Source organism: Falco punctatus (genome assembly GCF_963210335.1).
Source record: "Falco punctatus genome assembly, chromosome: 9".
Classification (NCBI taxonomy): Eukaryota; Metazoa; Chordata; class Aves; order Falconiformes; family Falconidae; genus Falco; species Falco punctatus.
The window spans coordinates 47852066-47878152 of NC_137589.1; the positions used below are offsets into that span (position 1 = coordinate 47852066).

A 26087-nucleotide genomic window follows, 5' to 3' on the forward strand; every position below is an offset into this window, starting at 1 on the left:
AGGGGAGCGGTTCTGGTACCCAAGCAGGGCAGGAGAGCAGCCCGCAGGGTTGGCTATTTGTTTGTACACCCATCGGTAGCTCAGCAGCACCATGGCACACATCCAGCTGCTGGGCAGCTGTGCAGAGCCGGTCCTGACTTGTCAGCCCTATCTGGAAAGAGCCTCCCACCCCACCACGTTCCTCCACACACCCCAGGAGAGGAGCAGTGTTAGCAAGAGCTGCAGTTTCTTGCTGCTCTCGCTCTCGCAGGTAGCACGAGCTCTGCTCCACCTGTTTTCTCGCTTACCAACACCTTTCCCTGCTCCGGCCAAGCCCCAGAACACAATACCTCGTTTAACCCACCTGTTCCCTGCAGCCACTTTGCTTTTAGCTGTTCCACTGGCTGCTCCCCATCTCTCTGCACAAGGCAAAAGTGATTCCAGTTCAGATGTTCTGGGCCCCCAAATCCAGTTTCCTCCCCGGGCCCCTCGTCTCCCAGCACAGGGACTCCCTCCCGTGGCGAGGCTCAGGGACTGTCTCCAGCTTCCACATGGAAGGAGGAATTTCTGATCTCTGAAGCTGAAACGCTGCTGTTCTGCTCTAAGAAACCAGCTAGCTTCCAGAACCCAGGCTGGGTTCCCCCTTCTAAGAAACTCAGCTGCACCAGGAGCAGCCAGTTTGCCCTGGCCATGACTTGGAGTTTGCTGTTAGGAGAAAAAAAAAAAAAAAAAAACAAACCAAAAAACCAATTAAAAGTGGCTTCTTAATCTTCCCATGTGTCCTTCTTGGGTATGTGGGATTTGAGACAGTACCATTCCCCGGCCAGCTGGTTACAGATCTGCATGGAGACTGGCCAGGTGACAGGCCCTGAGAGCAGGGTGGGCACCACACAGAAGGGCTCTGGGCGCACATGCACCCCCTTTGCAGGGACAGAGAGGACATCCCCAGAGGCCATGGAGCTGCGGGGCTCAGCTCAGCCCCATTCAGGCAGGGGAGGAAAGCCTTGCTGCTACAGGGGCAGGAACACTGTGACCAGCTGGGGTCAAAAAACTGACTGCACGTGGCAACAGCCCTGTGCTCTCCCAGCCCAGCTCAGCCCCGTCCCGTCCTGTCCCGTCCCGTCCATGGCTGCAGTCATTTCACAGCCCTGTGCTGTCAGATTGCGAGTGCTGTGGCCTCAGAGGGACCAGAGCTCTGCTCCAGCATTTACTGCAGAGGTTGCCTCAGGGTGACATTTACCACCTGCATCCCAACAATTCCAGTCCCAGCACCAGCCTTCACTTTGCCCATGAGCACTTTCAGCTCTTTACTTTTATTCTACCCGCCATGGGCGATGTTCGGAGGCCACCTGGGAGACAGCAATCCTTACAATGCCTCCGCCATGCTCTCACTGCAACTCCTGGGCAGTGCCACAGAGCCCACCAGCCTCCCGGGCCGTACACGCACAGGCGGGCTGGGGAGGCAGGGAGGGGTGAAGCAGGCCATGGGCACGGTGCCCTGCACTTCGCTGGCTACTCCACGACATCCCCGTACTTGTTCCTCCTCACCGGCAGTGCTGTGCTCTCTCTGTCCTCTGCGATGGGCAGATTTTCTGCAACAGAAAGAACAAGCTCCCTGGACCCCCAACTACCCTGGTGTGTTTGTCAAGGGTGGGCAGAGAACCACAGAGCCCTGGTGAAGCATTTAAAGCCTCTTCAGCTAAGCCCAGCTTTGGGAGCAGTGGGAGAAAGCAGCAAGCAGCCGCGGGAACCTCCCAGCAATGTATGTCCTCGTGCCCCTCCAGCTCTGCCCACCGTACGGAGCAACCAAGATGTGGAAGGGTCTACTGCCCCCCACCATCCCCTACCCCCTTCTTCCTTTTTCCAGCAAACTAGCCCTTCATGCTGGCTTCTGTGAATCCACAGAGCGGGCAGGGCAGCGGGCAGGGCGGGTGGCGGGGTGGGCAGCGGGGAGGGAGAGCAGCAGGCAGGGCAGCAGGCAGGGCAGCAGGCAGGTGTGAGTGCTCCCACCCCACCAGCCCTGCTCACGTACCCACAGCGCAGGCGATGGGCCCAGAGCACGGAGAGATACAGGAGCCATGAGACCAGACCGGGTGCTCCAGCCACCCTCACCCTGCTGCCACCCCAGGCGCCGGTTCCCATCCCTTGGCTGTGGGGTGCCATGGTGGGACTTATAAGGGGATTTTGGCAATCACCAGCTTAATTATGAGGCAGGAACAGCAGATTGTGGCAGCAGGGATGAAGCAGGCACGGCAACCCTAGGAAAGCAGCAGGGAGAGATGTAAACGTACCTGTGGGTTCAGATGCCCTACTAGCCATGGCAAGCTCCTGTGGCGACTTGCCTGTCTCCAGGTAAATCCAGAAGTCGGAGCATTTCTGCGTCTCAGCTCTAGTCACCACGTAGCTGGCGAGGGACCCTGCGACTGAAGACACCGCGATGCTCCGGTGGGTGCCAGCAGCCGGGGCATTTGCTAAGGGCAGCGGCAGGGAAGGCACCCACCAGCTTCTGAGGGGCTACAGCCGCCTGTGCGCTGCCCCTGAGCCCCCCGGGGCGGTGAGGAGCGGGGCTGTGACACTAAAGCCCCCCTGGCAGGGACGAGGAGCCCCCCACACACACACTCACCCGCCGCCAGCAGCAGGCTCCACTGCGGGCTGTACGGCAGCTTCTTGCCCACCAGCTTCTGCACGGCGAAGGCGGCTCCGCTCCCTGCCGACACACGGGGGGCGAGCCGCCGTTACCGGCCCTTACCGGCCACGGGCCCCCCCCGCCCGCAGCCCCCCGGGGGGGCGGGCCAGCCCCTACCTGCCAGGAAGGTGCCGATGCCCTTCATGAAGGCGTGGGACTGGCAGGCGGCGTATTGCTGCAGCGCCTGCGGGGACACGCTCAGCACGGAGCCCCTCGGTGTCCCCCAGCCCCGGCGGGACCTACCGGGGACACACGCAGCACGGAGCCCCCCAGCCCCCCCCGGGACGTACGGGGACACACGCAGCACGAATCCCCCCTCCCCAGCCCCGGCGGGACGTACCGGGGACACACGCAGCACAGAGTCCCCCAGCCCCGGCGGGACGTACCGGGGACACACGCAGCACGGAGCCCCCCACGGGACGTACCGGGGACACACACAGCACGGAGCCCCCCTCCCCAGCCCCGGCGGGACGTACCGGGGACACACGCAGCACAGAGTCCCCCAGCCCCGGCGGGACGTACCGAGGACACACACAGCACGGAGCCCCCCACGGGACGTACCGGGGACACACACAGCACGGAGCCCCCCTCCCCAGCCCCGGCGGGACGTACCGGGGACACACGCAGCACGGAGCCCCCCACGGTCCACCCGAGCCCCGGCGGGACGTACCGGGGACACACACAGCACGGAGCTCCCCTCCCCAGCCCCGGCGGGACGTACCGGGGACACACACAGCACAGAGCCCCCCTCCCCAGCCCCGGCGGGACGTACGGGGACACAGGCAGCACAGAGCCCCCCACGGTCCACCCGAGCCCCGGCGGGACGTACCGGGTGCTTGGCGGCCACGCTGTCCTCCACCCGCCGCAGCCCCAGGTTCACCATGGCGGGGCCGGGGGGCCCAGCAGCGGGGCCCGCCCCTTCCGGCGCTGCCGCCATGGCGGAGCCGGCCGGGCCCTTCCGCCTGCTACGGGACGGGCCGCGCCGGTACCTCTGCTACTGCGGCCCCGGCGGCACCGTGTAGTGAGTGCGGGGCCGGGAGCGGGGGCTGGGGGCCGGGGGCCGGGAGCGGGGTCCGGGAGCGGTAGCGGGGGCTGGGGTCCGGGGTCCGGGAGCGGGGTCCGGGAGCGGTAGCGGGGGCTGGGGTCCGGGGTCCGGGAGCGGGGTCCGGGAGCGGTAGCGGGGGCTGGGGTCCGGGGTCCGGGAGCGGGGTCCGGGAGCGGTAGCGGGGGCTGGGGTCCGGGGTCCGGGAGCGGGGTCCGGGAGCGGTAGCGGGGGCCTGGAGTGGGTTCCCAGGCACGGCCTGAGCCGCTGCCTCCCGCAGTGTGACCGACGCGCTGGAGGTCTGGGCTGGGGAGCTCGACGCCCGCCCGCCGCTGGACTGCGTATGTACCGGGGCCGGGGCGGCGGGGGGGCCCCGGGGCTGGGGGCCGGGGCCGGCCGCTTCGGGACGTGCCCCCTCTCCTCCTCAGCGGTGCCAGCCGGAGGAGCACGGCACGGAGCTCAGGTGGGTGCCGCAGCGGCGGGGGCCCGGGCGCGGCCTGCGGGGCCCCCCTCACCCCCGTTCGCCCCGCAGGGAGGCCTTGGGGCGGGGGGCGGCGGCGCTGAGCCTGGGCGAGGGGAAGGCCACGCTGCAGCTGCGGGAGGAGGCCCGGTGCTCGGCCCTGGAGCTCTTCAAGCTGCCCATGGCCCAGGCGAGGAGCCAGCTGCAGGCGCTGGTGTTCGGCATGGCGGGGTGCATCGAGAGCCTGGAGAGACGCCTGGAAGGTCTGGGGGGGGGGGTCGGATGGGGGTGAAGGCAGGAGGAGAGCGGGCAGCTCCCTGCCACCTTCACAGCATCATCATCACATGCACGCCACCCACAAGGAGATGGCTGTGCCTCCCTAGCCTCGCCCCGCCTGGTGTAGGCTCGCTGGGCCCCGGTGAGGTGGCCAGGAGGGCTGGGTGGCCGAGGTGCTCCCTTCTTTTTCCAGTTTGGGCTGGCCACTTCCCAAAGCTGGCCAGGGTCTGCCCCTGAGCGTCTCAGGCAGAGGAGATCCTGCATGGGGCCGGAGGATGCGTTTTTGTGTCTCTGTGCAGAAACACAACCTTGTCCCCACGGCCGACACCACTATCATCTCTGTGGGTGGGAGTCACCTTACAGAGGCCCCTGTTTTAGGGGTCTATAGGGAAGGTCTTGGGGCAACGGCTGCCTGGATGGGGGAGTGCTGGGAGGAGAACATAGCTTGGTTTGGCTGGGGAGGGGAGGGAGCTTGCTGGGGAGGCTTGGGGTGCTGCATGCTGCATTGGGGTGTGTTGTCACAAGCTCTGGCTTCTGTCTCAGCAGTGATGGAGACACTGGCATCTTCCTGCAGCCCTGAGAAGAACACTTCCCAGAGCCAGCAGCTCTTCCTGCCAGGTAGGCAATTGCTAGGGGGTACTCCCCTGGTTCCACTGCTTGTTTGCCTTCTCTTTCCCAGGAGGCTGCTGGTCCGTGTGCTCTCCAAGACACTCTCAGTCCCCTCAGCTGTGGCTGCTGTGAGCTGTCCTGCTGTTCTGGTGCCCTTCCTGGCATGGAAGGGGCCAGGGCTCAGCACGGTGGCTCTTGGGGTGTGTGGGATACCCTGTGCCCAGGTCAGATGCTGGGCATCACCAGACAGGTTGCTCACTAGCCTCCAGGAGGAGGTCAGGCTTCACTGTTCTTCCAGGGGCTTCACTGCTCTTCCAGACTGGGGGCTGTGGCAGGTCTATGGCTCCCTGCTCCTTTGGGAGAGGAGACCAGGCTTGGCCCTTCCTCACCCACCACAGATGCTGGGCCTGCCGGGCTGGGCTGCTGGAGGCTCACCCTGGGCATGGAGGGGCTTGCAGGGCTGCCAAAGCAACTAGCTGATCTTTTGCAATCCCTGTCCTGCCTGTCACTGACTGAGGCAGACCCCAGCCCCAGGAAGAACAGGGGTGCTGGCTCAGCTTTGCCCGCCAAGAGGAAGATTCCAGGAGAGTCTCTCATAAACCCTGGCTTCAGAAGGTAAGTGCTGCTCCCAGGTGCGGTGCTGGGGTCGGGCTGTGCAGAGAACCCATGGACTCTGCTCTGTAGCTGCATGGGAGCAGGGTGTGGGGATTTGGGCTGTGATGCTCCCTCCATCTCCTCCTAGCAAGAAGGCACCGTCTGGAGTGGATTTTGAGGACTCCTGACCTGTGCTGTCCCTCCCCGCGATGACAACCCTACAGAACTCGGTCGACCACTGTGTGTGTCTGATGGAGGTTTCACTGCCCTGCACCTGCTGAGCCCCTTGCACCCAGGGAGGCAGATGGGGTGAACAGGAGCCAGAGGGCTGGAGACACGGCACCTGGCAGGCCTGAGCAGGCAGCAGATCCTCAGCTGGTGCAGTGGCAGGGCCTCGGGGGGGGGGGGACAGACAGGGCAGGGGTGACAGAAGTGGTGGGTTTTTTCCCTGCAGCTCTTACCCACTGGCAGGGGCTACCTCGCTACCTTGCTTGCCATGAAGTGGTGGGGTTTTTAAAAAACTTTTATATTGCCATGTAACAAAAAGATTGCCTGTGCTTAACTTATTGCCAGTAAAAGCGGTTTTAGCCAGCTGGTCTCTGGCAACCAGGATAGTGTGGATGTGTCAGTCTCTTGCTTAGGAAGCCAGTGGCCAGTTTCAGCTGAACCTGGAGGGTCAGAGGCTCAGGAGCTCGCTCTCCTGTCAGCTTTCTGCCAGCAGGCTGGTGGGTGAATCATAGAGCCTCCCTAGCCCCCTGGAGAGCTGGGAGAATGGGCCCAGTCCTTGCTAGGCGCTGCACCGACTTCCCAGTCCTCTCCCAAAGTCCCGTGAGGGAGGAGAACTGCTGGGGCTGGTCACTCCAGACTCATGCTTGTCTCACTTGCAAAGCTTTTATTGATTTCTAGGAGCTCTGATACATGGCTTGGACTTGCCCCACTTCACCCCCATCCCTCTCCCAGATCTGCTCCTGAGAACTTCCTAACAGAGGGTTCTGGGGGATGGTGCCCTCTGCTCCGTTCACCCAGGGTAACGGGGCACGGGCCATGCCCACCGCCCATGCCATCCCCCCAGCTCTGTTCCCAGGGCTCTGCCGTTACTGTGCCAGTCCCCCTCACCCGGTGCAGCTCCCTGGGGTCATCCTGCCTCATGCCAATCACCTGGTGGGTGGCATGGTGAGCTGCAGGAGTGTGCTGCCCTCTCTGCACCCCACAGCCCTTTGCTCTGGGCAGCTGTTCCCCGCCTGCTCCTGCCCTGGCCCTTAGCATTGCCCAGCTTTGGTACAGGTGGTGGCCGTGGCCGTGGCCCCCTTGCACCCATCCTGATGCTTGAGGGACCTCAGGGCAGGTTGAGGGGGGTCGTGGTCGGGCAGGGAGGGTGGCACAAGAGGTGAGAACGCACTTGCAGGCTCGGTGCGATGCAGGTTGCTGCTGGCACCTCAGGCAGGGGTGCCAGCTGGGGGAATTAGAGTGCCAGGGGCACAGCTCATGCTCTCTGCCCTCCTGAGTGTGTGCAGGCAGGACTGTGGTGGTCGTGGCAGGACCAGGGCAGGTGCTGGCCTGCTGCCTGACCCTGGCCCTGCACCCACCTGGGCTTGTGCCCGGCTCACTGCTGCGAGCGGACCACAGAGCGATAGGCTTGTATGATCTCCTCGCTGTTGGGGCAGGTGTATTTGAACTCCTTGGTTTCGCTGGCGCTGTTGAGGTAGCGCCACACGCCCCGCAGATCCTTGGGGATGCCAAAGCGGCGGTAATGCTGGCACACGACCTGTGGTTGGAAACTGGGTGAGCCTTGGCCCAGCACTGCATGCCTGTGGTGTGCCAAGGAGGGCCCCGTGGGGCTGGTACCTGCAGGCAGGAGGCAGCCAGGAAGCGTGGCAGGGGCCAGGGGACATCCCTGGCACTGCACGAGACAGGGGTTAGCACCCGGCAGGGGATGTGGAGGGGAGTGAGATTTTTGGGAAGGCACGTGCTGGGCAGGGGTCGTGGGGAGGGGGGTGCTGGGGAGGCACCAGGGTCATCCAGGGGTTAGCAAAAGAGCAGGAGGGTTGCTGCAGACACCAAGGGGGAGGTAAGAGCGTGTAGCCAGCGGCATTGGGAAGCCAGGGAAAGGAGAAGGGCACAGCGCTGGGGTGCCCGTGCTTACCTGAACGATGTTGAGCTTGGGCAGCAGGTTGCAGTCAGCTAGCGTGAGCTGCTCCCCGTCAAGGAAGCGGCGCTGGGAGACTCGGAGGTGTGGGTCCTGGGCTAGCTCGTGCTCCAAGGGGGCACTCAGGTACTCGTCCAGCTTCAGCAGTGCCCGCAGCAGGCTCCGCTGCAGCGCTGTAGGGATGGCAACAGTGCCAGCAGGTCAGAGCGTGGCCCTGCTGTGGGCACAGGGCCCCACAACTCTGCTGTGGCCTCCTGCCAGCCCATCCCTGTCACCAGGTGGTGCCTGCCTGTGCTTTTCCTGCCTTGGCCGGGCTGGTGCCGTTCCCTGCCCTCCCCAGAGAGCTGAACTGCACGGGGAGGGGCAGTGCCTGGAGAGACCCAGCGGTGTCCTAGGGCAGGGGCTGGAAAAGCTCAGGGTGACCTGACGGGGCTTTGGGCTGGTGGCACCTGAGAGGTGGTTGGATGGGATGTCCCCCCACACCAGCTACTCACCGTCATCCTGGGCAGGCACTGGGTTCTTGATGAAGGTGGAGAACTTGTGGAAGATGTCGTTCCCAGCCAGGCTCGACTCCCTGTACTGGGGTACCAGGCTGGGGAACCTGCAGGGACGTTGGCGCAGCTGAGGAAGGAGGCACGGGCCAGCAGGCTCACGCGCTGTCTGCCTGTCCCACCTCTCAACCTGTCCTGCCCCTCTTTGGCCCCTTGCCCCTTCTCAGGGCAGCACCAGCCACTGACATGGGGGGGCCCAGCTTGTCCTCCAGGAAGTCCTCAATGGTGACGGTGTCGGTCTTGGGCTCGCCGTTGTAGAGCAGAACGGGCAGCTGGGCACCTGGGGCGAAGTCCTTCAGCACGTCCAGCGCCCTGCAGGAGATGGGGATGGATGCTGCTGCCTGGCAGTGCTCAGCACTCTGCAGGACACTGCACACATGTCCTGGGCAAAGGGACAAGATAGGTACTGCCTCCGTGTGCACCCATGGGCAGCCCTGCCCTGGAAAATGCCCCCCAACCTCGTTCAGACAATGGTGGTACAAGAGGCTCCATGCATCCCATAGTACCCACCCCTCACGCCCCTTCCCGAGGTGTTGGGGACATCTCACCCCTCCATCAGCACGCCAGGGCAAGGCTGTCCCACCCTGCCCGTGGCCCTGGCCCCAGGGCTGGCAGCCCCTTGGGTGGAGGACACCACTCACCTCTTCGTGTCTACGGTGGTGAGGGTGAAGGGCACCCCTTTGAGCAGCAGCACCATGAAGAGCCTCTGGCAGAAGGGGCAGTGGCCCACGCTCTCCCCATCCTCACTTGCCTGCGGGTGGAGAGGCAGAGCCCGGTAGCCACTTGGCCCCAGCACTGGCCAGGCAGCCGTGGTGGGTGCAGGGTATGTGCCACCCCTGCCCTGGCCAAGCCCGTGCTGGCCACAGGAGCGCTGGCAGCCCGTGGCACCTGCTGTGCCGGGCAGGGAGCCAGGCCCTGGCCCCCCGCCTGCTCCTGGGGCCCCGCACCCCACCCTGGAGCAGCCCGCCTGGCACGGTGGGTGCTGGCCTTGGTGGCCCAGGGGGCTCTGGGCTGCCCCAGCTCCACAGTGCCAAGGGGGACAGGCCTTGGGGGCTGCAGTGGTGGCAGCACTGGGGGTGGCTGTGGAGAGCCCAGCGTGGCAGGGGCTGTGCCGAGGAAGGCAATGGCGATGCTGGTGGCTCTGTCACCCCAGGTGTGATCCCGGGTGAGCCCTGTCCTGCCCTGTGCAGCCGGACAGCCCAGGTGCCGTGGTGGCCACGCTGCTGGGCAGGGGGCCCTGGTTTGCTGGGGTGCCCCAGTCTAACGCCCCAGGCTGAGCACCCGCAGCCCCCCGTGCCTGCAGGGTGGGCAGCATCGTGCTGTGCCCTGGAGCACAGCCCCGAGCCCCACGTCTGGGCGCTGCAGGGGACAGAGACAGCCAGCCCCCTCCCCAGCCCAGCAGCGGGCACCCTGCGACCCCCCCTCACCTTCACGAAGAGCTGGATTTGGGGTTTCTCTGCCATACTGGGTGGTGGCTCTCGCCGAGTGCTGGCTGTGCCTGTGCTGGAGCCGCGGCCCCTCCCAGCCCACATTCCTCCCTGGGGTGCACCCGCTCCCACCCACGCTCCCACCCACGCCTGGTCCCACGGCGCTGCCAGGGACGCCCTGCTGTGGGGCCCCGGGCACTGCTGCTGCCAGCCCGCAGCACCACCAGCTGCCCGCGCATGGCCCGAGCCCCGCAGGGCTTCACACCCCACACCACCCGCCAGCCCCACTACCCACCCTGGAAGACGCCGAGTGTTGGTTGGGTACAGCCCCGGCAACCTCTGCCCACAGTGGGCTCCCGCACCCCCACCCTGTGAACCCCCTCCTGGGACCCTGCCCAACCTCGTCCCTCCCCAAGCACCCAGCCCTGGCAGCTGGCTCCAGTTATTATTTTTTATTTAAAACGGTCATTATTTTCACGTTTCATCTTGTTTCTTTTGCTAGCAATGTACAGGCTCCTCCAAGGCGTCCCCACCCCTCGGGGTGCCCCGTGCCCGGGGCCGTGCGTGGCACCGGCGCTGTGCCCACGGCTGGTGGCCAAGGACGTGCAGAGGGAGGCGAGGCCAGAAGCGGGGCCAAACTCAACAAAGCGAATAGTGTTAAGGCAGCGGCCACCCCCGTCCTGGGGCAGTGCCCTCCCACTGCCCCCCTCGGGGTGTCCCCTGTGCCTGGGCAGCCCCCAGCCCAGGGCAGGCAGACCACCACGGCCACCCAGGCTGCGCGAGCATGCCGTGCCAGGGGCACAACAGCATCTCCACTGACCACTGGAAAGCCATGGGGACAGGGACAGTGGCATGGGGTGAGGTGGCGTGGCGTGGGTGGGGGCAGCTTGGTGGATGGGAGGGCTGCAAAGGGCTCTGTACCCGAAGTGCCAGAGCCCTATAAGAGCCCTGAGCAAAAGGGCTGTGGGGCAGGTGTGGGGTGAGGACAAAGGGCACCATGCCCATGGGGTGCCACCACCGAGGTCACAGTTGGGGACCCAAACACATCATCATCCCCTCTCCTTCGTTGCAATAGGTTAACCCCAAACTGGCTTGTCACCCAGCGCCCACCTAGGGAAGGCAGGGTGTGCCCAGCAAGGGAGCAGGGGGCACCCCAGGTGGCAGCTGCCCACCCACAGGACCAGCCCGTTTCCAGTATGCCATTAAAAAAAATATGGTCTGAAAAATCTGAAAATAGAGCTTATCTCCCCCCCATTTTTTCCCCTATTGAAAATACTGTATATTGTATCACAATCTATAGCAGGTGGCATACAGGACTGGCAAGACCAGGGGGCACAGGGACAGTGGAGGGTCAGCTGCCACCTGGGTCTGCTCCTGCACCCAGGTGGGGCCCGGGCTGCCCCCACCCTGCCTCCCCACATGCTGTGCTGCCCCATGGCAGCGAGCTGGGCTGCCTGGTGCTGCCCGCTGGCTGGCAAGCAGGAGCTAACCCAGGGCATCCAGCCAAGCCTGTGCCAGGGAGGCAGGAAGGGCAGCGGGGCAAACAGGGGGAGCCTGGCACTGGGTGCTCCCTGGCAAGGAGGGGGGACTGGGCACAGCCACCTTGGGGTGCTGCAGAAGCCTAGGGCAGCCAGAGGGGGATGTGGTTGGGGTCAGCATCATGGGTCCTCCCAGCACTCTGCCTCTGGGCATGGCTGCAGATCACGGAGAGCTGCAGGGTGCTGCTGAGATGCAGGTGCCAGCCATGGTCCCTGTGGGTGACGAGGCAGCAGGACCCTCTGCAGAAAGGAGGGGCACTGCTGGCCAAGGGGGTGCCCACTGCTGGCCCCAGTGACCCCACCAGCCCCCGGTGACACTACCAGCCCCACTGCCATAGTCTATCCTCCCTTCACCCCCGCCCCAGGCACCGCTGCCAGGTTGCACCAGCACCCAGCCAGGCCTGTCTCGTCCTCGTACCTCAAGGCCACCCCACTCCCAGCTTCAAAAGCCATCCTGGGGTGCAGCACCCCCCCTGCCAGTACCACCAGTGACCCAACAGTAAGAAACCAGTGCAGGTGGCTCCTGTAGAGAGCCAGACGCTGAACAATGACTGCCAGGGCAAGGGGGACAAGGAGGGGGATGTAGCAGAAAGGTGGCACAACTGCAGCAATGCCCTGTGGTGGGGGAAGCGGGCGGTGAGAGCAGGCAGGAGGCAGGGTGAGGGGCTCTGGGAGGAGGAACATGGTTGGGGGCAGAGGGGAGAAACAGCTGGTGCCAGCGTGTGAAATACCCTGTGAAATACCCCTCTGCCCCACCACGTGCCCCTCTGCCCACGTGGCAAGGCTGGGGGTGGCTGGACCCCTTGGGTGGCAGCAGCGTGGGTGGGCAGGGCACACCAGTGGGGCTGAGGCCCCCATCTCAGGCAGGTCCCTAGCAACATCCCATCAGTGCCAGAAATCAATCGTGGGTGAAGCACCAGAGCTCCTGCCCCTGTGGCACCAGACCCCGAGCTCCTCCCAGTGCCAAGGGTAAGCGCCAAGCCAGGGGTGATGGAAACAAGGCGAAAGCAGCCGTCCTTCCTCTGGCTTTGCCAGGGCCAGGCCTGGGGTGGTGCCAGTGCCAGGGTGGGAGGGTGCCCCCACAGCTGAGGGTCCCCAGGGCAGGTGCAACACGGGCGTCCAACCAAAGGCACCGCTCAAAGACCTTGTCTCTGCCACCAGGTGCACGGGGCTGGCAGCACTGTCAGCGAGCCGCATCCTTCTCTCTGCAGTCTCCATCTGTGGCACGTGCTGGCCTGGCGAACCGGGCGAGGACAGTGGCCCCCAGCACCACACAGTGACCACCCTGGAGCTGAAGGGGACAAAAGGCCACCCAGCGGGCAGTGGCTCGCAAGGTCCATCCAGGCTGGTGCCATACCCATCATGTCCTCCCTGGCACGTGCCTCTGGCCACAGCAGCTCCAGCAGCTCCACTCGACAGGGCGAAGGGAGGGAAGAAGCCAAAAGGGTTCGGTGGCTTCACAGCCAGGGGATGTGGCTGCCCCCAGGGTCTCAGCACAGCGTGTCCGTGTTGAATGAGAGCTGCGCCTGCAGGCATGGAGACAGGCAGGGCTCAGGCTGGGCAGGGGCTGCCGGCTCTGCCCAGCACCCCCACTGCTGCTGGGGCTGGGATCCAGCGTGGGGGGAGCCAGCACCCTTCCCCGAAAGCCTTCTGTGGGTCCACCCCTGGCCCCACCACCTCCCCGTCCCTGGATGAGACCCAGCGCCGCGGCATCCAGCCCCAGTGCCCCGTGGTAGGGACACAGCTGGGATCAGGGACACCCAGATCTGGGAACAAGCTCTCACCCTCTCCTCCTCGAAGCTGATGAGGCCTTCGTCATCAGTCTCCAGGTCCTCCTGCTCCTCCACCACGAGGGCCCGCAGCTCCGTGGGGGCGGCCCGAGGGCGCAGCAGGCTCAGCACGCGCTCCAGGGGTGACTGCAGGGCACAGCTGGGGCTCGTCTCCTGCTGCTCCAGGTTGTCACTTTGCTTCTTGGCAAAATTCACAAACACCTGGGAGGAAGGGACAGGAGGCTGCAAGGGACCCACCCCCCAGCACACCTACAGCCCCTGGCTGCCCCTCACCTGCCATCTGTGCCATCGGGGACAGGCTCCAGCACATCCCACTGGACTGTGGCCACCACCATGCCCCCCACCTATCTCCACCTCCCAAAGGTGATTTCTGCCAGACACTTTGGCACGGCCACTCTCCCTGGGGACAAGCATCCAGCTGCCCACACCATCCCAGGTCTCACGTTGTCCAGTGTGGTCTGGCTGACAGAGTAGTCTTCTATGCCCAGCACGTCCACCACCTGCTCCATCTTGCTGAAGACCTGTGCCAGTGAGATCTGGTCCGACTTCAGCTGGTACTGAGCCTTGGTGTGGTGCCGCTCCTGCAGGGGACACAGAGGTGACAGCTGAGCCCACACTCCCAGACCCCTTCCCATCACCTGGTGGGGGACCCCACAGAGGTGCCCCTTGGGGGATGAAGGCTGCTTGTACCTCAAGGTGGGGACTTAGCAGGGGATGGCACCACCACCACAGAGAGCTCACCTTGAGGATGGCCTCGGGGAAGTTGCGGTTGAAGAACCTCACCACCTCCTTGACGTTGAGGCTGGACTTCGTGCGCACTGTGATCATGTAGCCGTCGCCAAACCTGCATGGGGACAAGGGACCCTGTGAGGACCTGCCCCCCCCCCCACCTCTGCGGGGAAGTACTGACCCCACGGAAGGTGACAACCCACCGGTATGGCGCTAGGATGCTCAAGTGAGCCCGTCCCCTGCCCACCCTCCAACGCAGCACCCACACAATGGACCAACATCTCCCTATGGGCGCCACATGGTCACCTTGCCATGGGGGCCCAGCCCCCTCCTGCCCCACAGCGCACACAAGACCCCCACTGGCCTCTTACCGGTTCTTCAGGTGCTGGATGCTGCCAAGACACTTGAGCCTCCCGTTCACCATGATGGCCAGGCGGGTGCAGAGAGCCTCGCACTCCTCCATGCTGGGGAGACAGAGCAGGCTTCAGTGGGGTGGCATCGCGGGACAGTGCCAGGGGGCACAGCTGGGGCAGGTGGGGAGCCAAACTCCCCAGGGCATCACCTGGGTGCCGTGGCTCCATCAGCAGGGGTGGGAAAAGGAAACAGAGAGCCTCCCAGGCTCCCTCCGCTGCTCCCCACGCTCCTGCCAAATGTCATGCCCTGGGGAGCCCCCTCCCACCCACACAGCACCCCAGGTGCTCAGGGGCATCGTGGGCACAGCCAGAAGCCCCTCTGGACCTGTGAGATGTGAGCACCACGGAGCGACCAGTTTTGATGACATCCAGGATAAGGTTCCAGAGGAAGCGCCGTGCCTTGGGGTCCATCCCTGTGGTGGGCTCATCCTGGAAGAGGGACAGCACCCTCAGACATGCAAGCCCCTGGAGGGACCCTGCCACCCCCTTCCTGTCTTGAGCCTCAGGACACCATCCCACAGCCCAGGACACTGGTGGCAGAGCTGGGGGCAGGCAGCTCCTGCACAGGGTAATTTCTCCACCCTAGCCCGGTGTCAGCCCCAGGGACATGGTGGGTGGGAACAAGACCCCACGGGCAGGGTGCTGGAGCCCGGGGCGCACCAGGAAGATGAAGGCTGGGTATCCGATCAGCGCGATGGCTGTGGACAGCTTCCTCTTGTTGCCTCCGCTGTAGGTGCTGGCAGGCTTGTCAGCATACTTGGTCAGCTCCAACTTCTTCAGTGCCCACTTGACCACCTGCAAGGCACGGGGGGCTGCCATCACCCTACCAAGGCCATAATGGCCAGCAGAGCTGGCAGCGGGCAAGCAGCTGGGCTCCACAGCACAGCCCATTTGCCAAGGGGACCACAAGCAATGTGCTAGTCAGGGGAGCCCTATGGCAGCCCACAGGCACAGCCACGAGCATCAGGGGGTGCCTGCGAGTGAGTGTGCCTGGCCCCAGCACCCCACGTGGGTGCACCACTGGGGTGGCATTGCCATAAGGGTAGCAGCACTGGCTCAGGTCCCCGCTGGTGCCATCCCCGTGGCACAGTGCCAGCACATGCATGCTGACAGTTGCCCACCCCGAGCCCTACCCGCTCCTCGTCTTTCCAGGGGATGCCGCGCAGGCGGGTGTAGAGCTCCAGGTGCTCCTGGGCCGTCAGCTCGTCAAAGAGTGCGTCAAATTGGGGGCAGTAGCCCAAGCTCTGCTGGACCTGCAGGAGCTCCTTCAGGATGCTGTGTGAAGTGCCATGGGGAGAAGAAATTGCTTTTTGGGAGCACCCCATTGCTCACCCCCCTTTCACATGCCTTTATACTGGAGCATCTTCTACCAGGTAACCCACAACAGGCAGCCTTGGCCAAGAGCCGGTGTCACTTGCTGCCACCCCCCAGATGATGGCCAGCCCAGCATGACACAGGGCTGCAGCTTCCCATGGAGCCACACAGGCACACTCATGCTGCTTTGTCCTGGGAGGCCCCCAAGCAGACCCCAACCCATCCCCAGGACAGCAGGCAGCCCCCACCCCCCACCCAGCCCATGCCCCCTGACCTGTGCCCATTAACGAAGGCCTCTCCGCCTGTGGTGCTCTCATCCCCCGTCAGCATCTTGAAGGTGGTCGTCTTGCCCGCGCCATTGACACCCAGCAGCCCGAAGCACTCCCCAGGCCGCACACCCACGCACAGCCGGTCCACGGCCAGGATGCGCCCGATCTTGCGGGACTTGTACACCTGGTGGGGCAGGGGGTGGGGGCTTAGCCCACCACAAGGCACCTGGACCCTCAGCCCCGACCCACAGCCCTTGGGTGGGATGGCTCCGAGGGGTGTCCACGCAGCCCTGGCACATCCATCACCACTGCCGCACCTTGGTGAGGTTTTCGATCTTCAGCATGTCGTTGTCAGCATCGCCGCGCAGGACACGGTGCCGCTCATTGGCCACGTCAATGTCGTCCTCGATGGGCTTGGTGGAGACAGGCAGCCGCCTTGGGAGGGCACACAGGGCAGGGTGGCGATGCAGGCCTGGGAGCCTCCTGCCCGCATCCCCGCTGAGGATGGGCAGGTCCCCAGCTCGCACCCACGGGAGGGGCAGCCTTGGGCTAAGGGGTCCCGACAACAAAGTGATTCCCTGTGGCCAGCCCCCCCCAGCCTGCCCCCAGCTCCCCAGCTGCACTCACTGGGGCTTCCGGAAGAAGTTGTACTGGCACATGATGGTGATGAAGAAGCCGACAAAACCTTCGATTGTCATGGCAACAAGCCCCCTGGTCACGATATCCCATTCGAAGGGCGATTTCATTTTATCAAACTGCCCTGAGTGGGAGGAAGAGGAGAGAGCGGCTGGGGACACCTTCCCATGGGGACAACCTCGTTGTACCTCTTGAGGCTGCCTGTAACAATGCCACTGTCCTACTCCTGTGTCCCCTCCCCTGCCCCAGCCGCCTGCGCTAGTCGGGGCTGGTCACAACAAGGCTTCCCATTCACAGCGCGTGCGCTGTTGAAATCATCTTGCAACTGTTGAACCTCAGTAGGACAAATCAACCCAACTGAGAGGAGGTATTGGATGGATGTCAGATCCATCCTGCCCCAGAATTGCCCTCCACGACACCAGCAGCACCCAGGTTAGATACAGAAGCTACTTGAGAAGCAGAGAACAAGAGATTTTCAAGGGCGAGCTCAAGCTGCGAGTAGCCAAAGGCTCGTTTTGGCTGGGCAGTGCAGCCCTGCAAGCAAGAGACCACATCTGGAAGGAAAGAGCCCTTGCAGTCCCGCACCCCTCATGTCACAGTACGGCCCCACCACAGGCAGTGTGCAACAGCAGCAGAAACACGCGACACTGCCAGGGCTCACAGCCTCCTCTCGTTGTGGGACTGCTACTCTGGATGGCCCAAGGAACCACTTTTTGCAGCACCAGCACCACACCACGGCTGACCCTCAGGCACGGCTCTTCCTGAGCACTAGTCTCATTCACACCCCCTGGCTTTTTGCTCCAGGTTGCTCCAGGCCTTGGGAAGCCCCACAGGGCAGGTGGATCCCTTCCAGCAGGGTCTCACCAGCACCGTGGTCCCCCCCAGCTCCACATGCCCTGGAGCAAGGGAGGGAACATGAGGCCATACCGATCTTGGCATAGTATTCATTAATGTATTCGTTGTAGGCCATCTCCATCAAGCCGTGGCCCAGGTTGTAGTTAGGGAATACAAGGAAGCAGCTCTTCAGGTAGCTGTTCACCACCTTCAGATCCTGTGGGGACGCGCAGAGAGGACACAACCATCAGAAACATCCCTAAGGACTGTAAACACATGGTAGGATTGAGATCCCCACCAAGATATAGCCTGGTCAGGTCTCATAGCTGATCCTGCTGGGAGCAGGAGTCTGGAGCAGAGATCTCCTGAGGTCTCTCCCAGCCCAAGCTGTCCCACAGCCCAATGGCAGCTTCCCCCTTCCTGGTGGCCCCAGGCAGACCTGTGAATCCCATACCTTGTCATGCTCAAACAGCTGCAGCAGGAACGTGGCGACAGTGGCTGTGATGCCGATGAAGAGGTTGATGACGATGAGGAAGACGTAGGCAGAGCTGGGCACCTCGAACCAGAAGGAGGCAGGGTACATGATGGGGGTGATGGACCAGCTGGCAAGGTGAGCGACAGGAGCGCACATCAGCGTGGCAGGAGAGGCGCTGGGCAGCACCAGCCATTGAGCTTTGGGATCGCCCATCTCCCAGCCCCATCCTCTCCAGGCTCTCCCACCCCAGCCCTAGCAGCCCACCAGCCACTGGAGCTGCAGAACGTCAGCCAGATGGGTAGTCCCGAGGGCAGATCCCACCTGCATAGCCACAGTGGAGATGGGGCACTGGAGGGACCCACCAGCGCACCCCGACCAGCCCTCTGAGCAACATACCCGTAGAGCAGGAAGAGAGAGAGGACGGCAGGGAAGTTGGTGGGAGAGGTGTAGGCCGGGAGGTCGAACACGAACAGGATGATGATGCAGCACGTGGCCGGCACCAGGTAGTTCAGCTGGAGAAGACAGAAACTCTGTGACTGCCCACCCACCCACTCGAGCCTGGGGGCTCGGCCAGTGGGGCCATGCGTCCTGCTTACCATGTCCCACACATAGTTGGCCAACCAGTAGATGACAGGGTCACAGCCGCTCACAAACTGCAGGTGTTTGGCCTTGGTGGCCTTTTCGGCCACCAGGAACACCACAAAGCTGGCTGGCACGAAGGACATGGCCACAATGATGAAGATGGCAATCACCACATCCGTGCCTTGCAGGCTGCATGGGGAGCAAGGAGGAGAGCAGGGACCCCATCACCCTCAGTTGCAGCACTGGTAAGGGCCACCCATCCTGGTATGGGACAGCTGCCGCGCACAGGGCGGCGCACATGGCACGGGGACCCTCACGTCACACCCACCCGGTCCCCCACCACACAGCCTGCAGGGCAGAAGCCTCAGTGTTCCCCTGCAAACTGCAGTGAGGAGCTCCCTCCCTTCCATGGGACAGCCACCCTCCCTCAAACCCACCCCCTGGACCTACAGGTAATCCAAGGACAGGCTGGCGCTTGTCTTGTTCATGGGGTGGTTGGTGACTGTGATGCCTGCAGGAAAGCCCAAGAAGAAACACGGGAGCATGAAAGCTGGCTCAGGACAGACAATCTTGCCCCCAGCCTGCCCGGTCCTGGCTCTGAGTGGGAGGACAAGCTTCCTCCCTGCAGCTCTGCAGGAGCTGAGCTGTCTGAAGCAACCAGGCACCTCGAGGCCAAGCCCTCCCCCACCAGCTGGCAGAAAGCATCCTCAAACACATCACAAACCCGGGTGCCTTCAGGCAGCACTTTGGGATGTTCTGCCCCAGCCCAGACCTCAAAGAGATTTGCCGAGCCCAGATCTGTGACCCCCCCCATTACCCCACTTGGTCCAAAGGCGGACACTGCACCTTAGATCCTGGTTGGACCATGCCCTAAAGCTGTTCCTGATGTGCTTCTGTCCTTAACCACCTTCAGGTTCTTACCATAGGCAGCAGGGTTGCCTTTGCTCTTGGGCAAGTTGGCTCGCAGGATGGCGTTGTTGAGAGCGTTGAGGTAGGTGGGCATGCTATGGTAGCCCTTGTTGTTGTAGAAGACCTGGAGGAGGAGAAGAGAAGAGTGGTGGGAGGTGGCAAGAGCTGGGCCCATGGCAGATGTACTGGAAGGGAGCAATGGGTGCGACACCCACAGGGCAGGCTTCCTGGGCTCAGAGCTGCAGGGAGAGCAGGACACCCCTGACCACGCTGGTCCAGAAACGCTGGGGTGGGAGCTGCAAAAAGCCCCACGGGGCAAGACCCCCACCAGATTCCTCAGTGGAGAGCACTGCTGCAGCGCGGTGGGCAAGGGGTCCCGGCCACACAGACACTACTGGCTGGCCCCGTCTTCTCTCCACCCGTGCCATGGATGCCGCTGCCCACCCATCTCCCACGTGCCGTGGGGCGCAGCGCGGTCCCACCTGGGCCGTTCTCCGGACAGCGATCTTGCGAACCGTGGCAGGAGCCCGGACCCCGAAGGACGCCGGGATGGATTTCTGGATGTTGCCGAAGGTGAGGGCCCCATACCTGTGGGACAAGGCACCGCCAAGAGGCTGTGACCACCATCCTCTGCTGTCGGGAGCAGGGCTAGGCTTCAGCATGCTCCTGGCTCCCGTGAGCACCCCGGGCAGGTGTCCCCAAGTTCCTGGTCCCCCACCCCTGCTCCACGGCACAGGGCAGACCCCCCCCCCCGGCTTCTCTCTTGCCTGTGCAGCCGGAAGCGGTCCGAGGTGTAGAGCAGATACTCGGAGACATTGCGCCCTGTGATGTCTGCCAGGATGTCCCCCGTCACCACCTTCATCTGCGGGGGGTGGCCCCCCACACCGCTGGGGCAGGAGAAGCCGGTGCCCTGCATGGAGCACGTGCACTTGATGGGCTCATGGACAATGCGGGGCAGGGCAGGAGCCGAGGTCACGGTCTCTGAGGAGCAAAGAGGGCAGCTCACAGCCAGGCTCCTGCCTGCTCCGGCTGCCTGGGACAACGTGGGGGCAGGAGGTTGAGCCAAGGGGGCCTGGCCGGGGAGGGAGGGAGAGCTCTGCCCTACGGCCAGAGTCTGCTCTGCAAGAGAGCTTGTGTGTCCTGGTGATTAGAGGGACCAAGAGATGGACACTGCAAAAAAAACTTTGGGCAGACAGAAACGATTCCGAGAGGGGGCATGAAGTGTGGCTGGAGAAGGGAATGGCTGGGGACCCAGTGAGGGTGACAAGGCTGGCCACAGGGCTCTCGATGGCGTCACCATCCTAGAGAGCTCCATCAGCACTGCTGGGGCTGAACAGGGAGCAGTGCTCGAAGACCAGCACCAGCTCTGAGTCCGAAATTCAGCCCAGCGATGCGATGCTCTGCTGTGGCCAAACCGATGGGCACTTCCAGGGGTCCCTGGAGCTGCTTCTGCCATGGAGAGACAATCTCCCTGCTACAGATGAATCCCAGGCCCGGACATACTCAAGCACCAAGCACAAATGATACCTTTGATGGCAGAGGAGAAGGTTGTGGAGTTCCAGGCATGGAGCAGCTCCTCATCCACGGAGATGGGGTAGTCAGAGGGAGCCGGGGATGGAGGCGGCGGCACGAAGTTGGAGAGCGGTAGGCCCTGGGTGAAGGAGTCGATGCACATGGCATCGAAGTACTTGGCTGCCAGCATCTTGGACTCGTTGCTGTTGAGGTTGAGGGTCTGCATGGGCTGGTCCAGCGTGTTGTTGAAGGCAGTCTTGAGCACGCAGGTAGCCCCCACACCAGAGGGCAGGTGGAAGGTGTTCACCAGCTGCTGGGGGCTGGCGTCAGGAGACAGCCTGAGGCTGTGGGGAGAGAAGTAGGTGAGGAGGAGCAAGGGGCAGGAAACGTGAGTCTCATCACCTTGGCCATCTTCTGCTGGGACCTCCCTGAAGCCTTGGCACTTATTATGGCTGGACAGGCACAGACACGAGCTGAGCTGCCAACTGCAGCCAGCGTCAGGGCTGGTACCCCCACCAGAGACATTCTGGGGAGGATGGAGGCTGCTTTGCAAGGTGACGCGGTGCCAGCCAGACCGCTCCAAGCCTGAGCCAGCCCTGGCACCACCCCCGCTGTGGACTGCCCTCCCTGCTGCCCCCCCACTGCAGTCCCAGGGATGGAGACAGGAACAGGGATGGGGATGGGACACGGGATGCTGGTCACCAGCAAGCGGCAGCTCTCACCGGTACTCACGCCGCTCCTCATTGGCATAAGGAATGAAGTTGCCCTTGGGCTGGGTGTAGTTGTGGTACTGCGATGGTGAGAGGATGAGTGGTGGCAGGTCACCTGTGGGGAGAAGGACGGGAACCTGCTCACACCCACAGCACCGCCGCGTAGAGACGGACTGATGAGCACCTGTGAGCCTTGTCCTTGTCCTCCCCCCAGCCAGCGTCCCCACTGGCCACACCGGGGCAAGCAGAAAGGGTCACCAGTAGCCCCAGCAGGCGGGTGGTTCACACACACCTATTTCGGGCACAGAGAGTGCCACCGTCATGGCCACACAGACGAAGAAGGCGGGCAGGAGGATCTGGGAGAAGAGGGCCTTGGTGTTGCGCTTGGCGCAGTGGAAGCGTTTGACGATCAGCCCGTGGAACTGCCGCAGCTTCAGCCACGAGCCCTCCAGCTTGAAGCTCCCCTGCCCAGCCAGGTCCTGGTCTTCTGCCTCCACCTCTGCCTCTTGCTCTGGGAGGGGAAAAGGACATCAGCCCCCAGCACGGCTGCTCCTGCACCCGCCTTGGCCCCCAGGGAGCCGAGCTGGGCACCAAGCTGGGCGCAGCAGCCCCAAAGGACAGGACAGCACCCAACCCCGACGGCCAGCGAGCCGCAGCACACCGTGGTGTGAAACAGGGCAGCTGGCTGGTGGGTTCCTCTTGGCCCAAAACATGAAATTTAGACAATAGTTCTAAAGAAACAACCTAAACTGGTGCTTTTTGGCAGAACCCCTCCATTTTCCCCATCGATTCTCCCAGCAGGTGAGGGGTCAGCGCAGGCAGGGATGGGTTGGTGGTGGGGGGACCCGGCAAGGCAGCAGGCACCAAGCTGGGGGCTCAGGGAGCTCTGCCTCCCCCAACCCAACCCACAGCACTCAGAGCAGCCCTGCCCAGGGAGGCAGTGGGTGGCGCATCCCTGAATTAATCACGGTAAGAGCTGCCGAGATAACCCAGAAAAAAAATCTGTGAATAAAAAAGCAGCCTCAGGGCGCCTGCCTGCACCCTCCGTCCTCCAGCAATCCCAGTATCTGGGTCGGGAGAGCCCCAGGCCTGGGTCAGGGTATGGAGGGCAAAGCCACCAGCTGGAAGACAACTCTGTGCCCAAGGGCCAAGAGGAGACAACCCGACCGGGTGCCAGCGTGGGGAGGGAGCACGTTAGTGGGGCGAGTCTGCAAGGTGGCACTCGTGGGATCCGAGGGAGGCAAACGGCAGAGCTAATGCCGGCTGCGCCTCTGGCTCCGCGTCTCAGCATGGGACCCTCCCACACAGACCCTGCCAGTTTGGGGTGCACAAACTGGTGGAAGCACCCATTCCCAGCCCTCCCACGCAAGCTGCGGTTCTCTGGGTGCAGCATCAGTGGATACATCATCAGACCCCCCACGGGGTCTGGCCCCAGGAGCACAGCCCCCCATCCCACACACCCCCACGTGCCCTGCCCAGGTGCAGGGACAGGCACTGGCACTGCCCCTGCCCCGGCCACCCTCCGTGTCCCAGCCAAGCGCCTCCCCCGGCCCCTGCCGCTGCTGGCCGGGCACCGGCGGCACGAACCTTGCAGACTGATGTTATCGGGGTCCTGCCGGTTATCGAACAGGGGCGCATAATCCCCAAAGAATTCGGAATAAGCCCCACCTTCGTCGCCCCGCACGGAGCCCACCGAGGAGGCTGAGCGCAGGGATGCCTGCGACTGCGCCAGCTTGGAGCAGGTCACCAAGTTGCTGAGCTCCACCTCGGGCTTCTCTGGCACAGCCGCTTCGGCCGGGGCCTCCCCGTTGACCTCAGGCTTCAGGTCCAGCTCAGGGGCAGGTGGCTGCAGGGTGTCCTTCTTGGACTCCTTCATGTCTGAAAGGAGAAGCGGGGTTGCCACCGGCTATGCCACCTTCCACTGCAGCATGGCACGGAGCGGGGACAGATCTGCTCTGCAAACCCAGAGTGGAGCAGACTGGCTGCCCTTGGCTGGGGTGGGCTCTGCTCAAGACCTCTCTCCCCTTGGGACTCCTGCAGCCACACAGAAAGGGGAGAGGAGCCCCCAAAAAGGCACACAGCTCCCTGCCAGCCCCCAACAGCACCACATGCCCTCCCAACGCTCGTACCCACATCGCTGTTCTCCAGAGACTGGTCCTCCTCAGACACCTTCAGGAAGACCTCCTCCAGCGTGGTGTCCATCAGCCCAAAACTGGTGAGGTCCAGCTCCTCCAAGCTCTGCTCCAAGTGCTGCCGAGGCAGAGTGCCACATGAGAAGGGCAGGAGGTGCCCCACAGTGTGACATCCCCCCACAACCGCCTGCCTGCCCACCCCACCAGCCCCCACGGGTACCTGGAAGAGCCTCTCAAAGCAGCCTTTCTTGACGGCCTCGCTGGGTAGAATGTAGGAGAGCTCAGTGTTGGTGTCCGAGATGAGGAGGCAGGAGGCCACGTATTTCTTGATGAACTGGGAGACGCGAGGCTCAGAGCAGGGGCTGACGGAGGAGTGGGCTGGGGGGCTGTGTGGCTGGCCGGGCTCTGTGGCAGAGGGGGAGCACTGGTCAGCTGCTTCGCCCCTGGCCTCCCACCAGGACCCACCACGTCCACACTACATCACAACGCTGCAGGGGCTCCTCCAGCCTCCATCATGGGGTGCTGGTGGCTTCCTGGCCACCCTGCCCTGCCTGGGGACAGTGCTCTGTGCCACAGCCCGCACTGGACAACTCGGTGGGCAGCCCACGGGCTGGACAGAACCAGCACCTGGAGGCAAATGCCACCACGCAGGGTCTAACCTGGGACTCTCATGGGAGAGGTCAAGGCTGAGCCATGCCACCTCCTACACCTCTGTCCCGTCCCTCTCTGTCCTCCATGTGGCTAAGGAAACTTGAGAGTGGGAGCACTGGGGTGTTGACCTCTTGTTCCTTTCCTGGGCTGAAGAAGGGCTGTTCCCACCTACTCCTCTAAACGCAGGGTCCCACCGCCCTCCAGACCTGTGCCATTCCTGACGTCAGACTGCTTCTTCACCACTGTCAGCTTGTAGCCATCACCGTAGGTGCTCTTGAGGAAAAGGGGGGAGCCACAGCACTTGAGCTTGCCATGGGAGATGATGGCGATGCGGTCACCCAGCAGGTCAGCCTCATCCATGTGGTGCGTGGAGAGCAGGATGGTCCTCCCTGACGGTGGCACAGAGCTTCAGTGGAGAGGCCAGGGCCACCAGCAGCCAGAGGAGCAATGCTGGGCTCTGCCCACCTCTGCTTACCTGTCTTGTACTTGAGGATGAGGTCCCAGATGGCCCTGCGAGCGTACGGGTCCACACCGGCTGTGGGCTCATCCAAGATCACAGCCCGTGACCCACCCACAAAGGCGATGGCCACCGACAGCTTCCTCTTCATGCCTCCCGAGAGCGTCTGCACCAAGGAGTGGCGTTTGTTGGAGAGCTCCAGGTCCTCGATCATCCTGGGGACAGGAGAGAAACACCAGGGATGCCAGGGGGCCATACTGGCACCTACTGTCACATACTGTGACACCTCTTCCCTGCATGGTACCTACAGCCCTCGGCTGCTGGGACAGCCCAGTTGCAGCCAGGCTACAGAAGCATCTTCTGCTGGCTTCCACAGCCTGGTACCTCAAGTTTTGGGAAATGTTTGGTGAAGCTGCTCCAGGGGACATCTTTGCTACCAGGTCACCCACCAAGGCTCAGCCAGCAGGAAGGGGACCCACTCAGGCAAAAGGCACAGACAGGGCAAAAGGAGTTGGAGGGTGCCTACTTGTCCATCTCCTTGCGGATCTCCTCCTCCGCCATGCTCTTGAGCTGTGAGTAGAACCAGAGGTGCTCCTCCACCGTCAGTCTGTCAAAGAGCACGTTGTGCTGGGGACACATGCCGAGGTTCTTCCGGATCTCATCCATCTCTGTCCGGATATCGTGGCCATAGATGGTAGCCGAGCCCGAGGTCGGAGGGAACAAGCCAGTGAGGATGGACCTAGATGGATGGAGAAAGGCAACCATGTGAGGGACCTCACATTCCTCCATCTGGTCCCAATCCCAAACACCACCTCCAGGAGCGCCTGCTGAGCCCCAGGCAGAGCAATGCCAGTACAGGTCCATGTGCCCGCTGCCTGTCCCCCTTTGTGCCAACCCCACAGCCACACTGCTGTCTTCTGGACACGGCACCAGCTGCCACAGGGCCCTGCAAGGACATCTTGCAGCCCCTTCCCCACTCACTACAGCTGGCCAGGAGGACACAGCCCACGTCCACCCTGAGAGGCACTCACATGGTGGTGGTTTTGCCTGCGCCATTGTGCCCCAGGAAGGACACCACCTGGTTCTCGTAGAGGTTGAGGCTCAGCTTGTTCAGCGCCAGCTTCTTGTCCGTCTTGTAGACCTTGGTGAGCTTGTCAATGCAGACAACCAAGGGGAGGTGGGTCGGCTCCTCCTCGATGCCCCGTGTCTCCTCTGCCACAAGAGCGGGATGGTGAGGAGCTGGGAGGTGGAGGGGGGCTCTCCAGCGGGTGAACCTCCCCACCTCCATCCCACTGTGGTTGTGCTGGCTCGTGGTCCCTTCCCCTCTGCTTCTCACCAGCTTCCCCTGTCCCACCCCGCGGGCAGC

The 26087-nt window shown here is 63.4% G+C and overlaps 4 protein-coding genes across 13 annotated transcripts in view; 1 reads left to right on the forward strand and 3 right to left on the reverse strand.

Moving 5' to 3' along the window:
* Positions 1-1491: 1491 nt before the first annotated feature.
* Positions 1492-3548, reverse strand: TMEM141 (transmembrane protein 141; the record flags this gene model as incomplete). The annotated part of the gene is made up of 5 exons (XM_080403086.1): positions 1492-1571; positions 2271-2450; positions 2603-2686; positions 2783-2849; positions 3495-3548. The coding sequence occupies 5 exons, from the start codon at positions 3546-3548 to the stop codon at positions 1492-1494; spliced, it is 465 nt and encodes a 154-aa protein (XP_080259212.1).
* Positions 3524-6258, forward strand: PAXX (PAXX non-homologous end joining factor). 8 transcript variants are annotated; one of them, XM_080402253.1, is made up of 6 exons: positions 3525-3686; positions 3988-4170; positions 4240-4430; positions 4987-5061; positions 5451-5667; positions 5795-6258. In XM_080402253.1, the coding sequence occupies exons 1-6, from the start codon at positions 3547-3549 to the stop codon at positions 5832-5834; spliced, it is 846 nt and encodes a 281-aa protein (XP_080258379.1). In that variant the 5' UTR covers positions 3525-3546; the 3' UTR covers positions 5835-6258. The 8 variants fall into 8 exon arrangements, with proteins under 8 accessions (XP_080258376.1, XP_080258379.1, XP_080258381.1 ...); XM_080402255.1 differs by having other exon boundaries at positions 5574-5667; XM_080402254.1 differs by having other exon boundaries at positions 4990-5061.
* Positions 5884-10118, reverse strand: CLIC3 (chloride intracellular channel 3). The gene is made up of 6 exons (XM_080402262.1): positions 9771-10118; positions 8985-9094; positions 8530-8655; positions 8287-8393; positions 7790-7965; positions 5884-7411 (listed from the first exon to the last, which is right to left on the reverse strand). The coding sequence occupies exons 1-6, from the start codon at positions 9873-9875 to the stop codon at positions 7250-7252; spliced, it is 786 nt and encodes a 261-aa protein (XP_080258388.1). The 5' UTR covers positions 9876-10118; the 3' UTR covers positions 5884-7249.
* An 89-nt stretch (positions 10119-10207) lies between these two features.
* The window catches only part of ABCA2 (ATP binding cassette subfamily A member 2), a 33986-nt gene continuing 18106 nt past the window's right edge, over positions 10208-26087 (reverse strand). For 2 of the 3 annotated variants that reach the window (XM_080402148.1, XM_080402150.1), the window contains 29 exons: positions 25753-25933; positions 25248-25460; positions 24740-24936; positions 24471-24653; positions 23834-24018; positions 23611-23731; positions 23069-23359; positions 21774-21992; positions 21494-21596; positions 20787-21115; positions 20027-20240; positions 19742-19847; positions 19272-19383; positions 18801-18861; positions 18365-18539; positions 18165-18280; positions 17748-17895; positions 17387-17510; positions 16451-16583; positions 16141-16258; positions 15829-16007; positions 15374-15515; positions 14901-15035; positions 14566-14669; positions 14199-14291; positions 13840-13942; positions 13542-13679; positions 13093-13299; positions 10208-12834 (listed from right to left, as the gene is read on the reverse strand). In XM_080402148.1, coding sequence (XP_080258274.1) covers positions 12799-12834; positions 13093-13299; positions 13542-13679; positions 13840-13942; positions 14199-14291; positions 14566-14669; positions 14901-15035; positions 15374-15515; positions 15829-16007; positions 16141-16258; positions 16451-16583; positions 17387-17510; positions 17748-17895; positions 18165-18280; positions 18365-18539; positions 18801-18861; positions 19272-19383; positions 19742-19847; positions 20027-20240; positions 20787-21115; positions 21494-21596; positions 21774-21992; positions 23069-23359; positions 23611-23731; positions 23834-24018; positions 24471-24653; positions 24740-24936; positions 25248-25460; positions 25753-25933 — 4466 coding nt within the window. In that variant the 3' untranslated portion in view covers positions 10208-12798. The remainder of the gene's footprint in view (positions 12835-13092; positions 13300-13541; positions 13680-13839; positions 13943-14198; positions 14292-14565; positions 14670-14900; positions 15036-15373; positions 15516-15828; positions 16008-16140; positions 16259-16450; positions 16584-17386; positions 17511-17747; positions 17896-18164; positions 18281-18364; positions 18540-18800; positions 18862-19271; positions 19384-19741; positions 19848-20026; positions 20241-20786; positions 21116-21493; positions 21597-21773; positions 21993-23068; positions 23360-23610; positions 23732-23833; positions 24019-24470; positions 24654-24739; positions 24937-25247; positions 25461-25752; positions 25934-26087) is intronic. The other variant, XM_080402149.1, reaches the window with a different exon arrangement.

Excerpts from the sequence above, each read along its gene's own strand:
- PAXX (XM_080402250.1), top strand. The coding sequence starts at position 3,547 with ATGGCGGGGCCGGGGGGCCCAGCAGCGGGGCCCGCCCCTTCCGGCGCT. Across the intron at positions 4,171-4,239 it reads GAGCACGGCACGGAGCTCAG|GGAGGCCTTGGGGCGGGGGG; the intron begins GTGGGTGCCGCA and ends TTCGCCCCGCAG. Across the intron at positions 4,431-4,986 it reads CCTGGAGAGACGCCTGGAAG|CAGTGATGGAGACACTGGCA; the intron begins GTCTGGGGGGGG and ends CTTCTGTCTCAG.
- CLIC3 (XM_080402262.1), bottom strand. The coding sequence starts at position 9,875 with ATGTGGGCTGGGAGGGGCCGCGGCTCCAGCACAGGCACAGCCAGCACT. Across the intron at positions 9,095-9,770 it reads AAATCCAGCTCTTCGTGAAG|GCAAGTGAGGATGGGGAGAG; the intron begins GTGAGGGGGGGT and ends CTCCACCCGCAG. Across the intron at positions 7,966-8,286 it reads AGTGCCTGCCCAGGATGACG|CGCTGCAGCGGAGCCTGCTG; the intron begins GTGAGTAGCTGG and ends CCATCCCTACAG.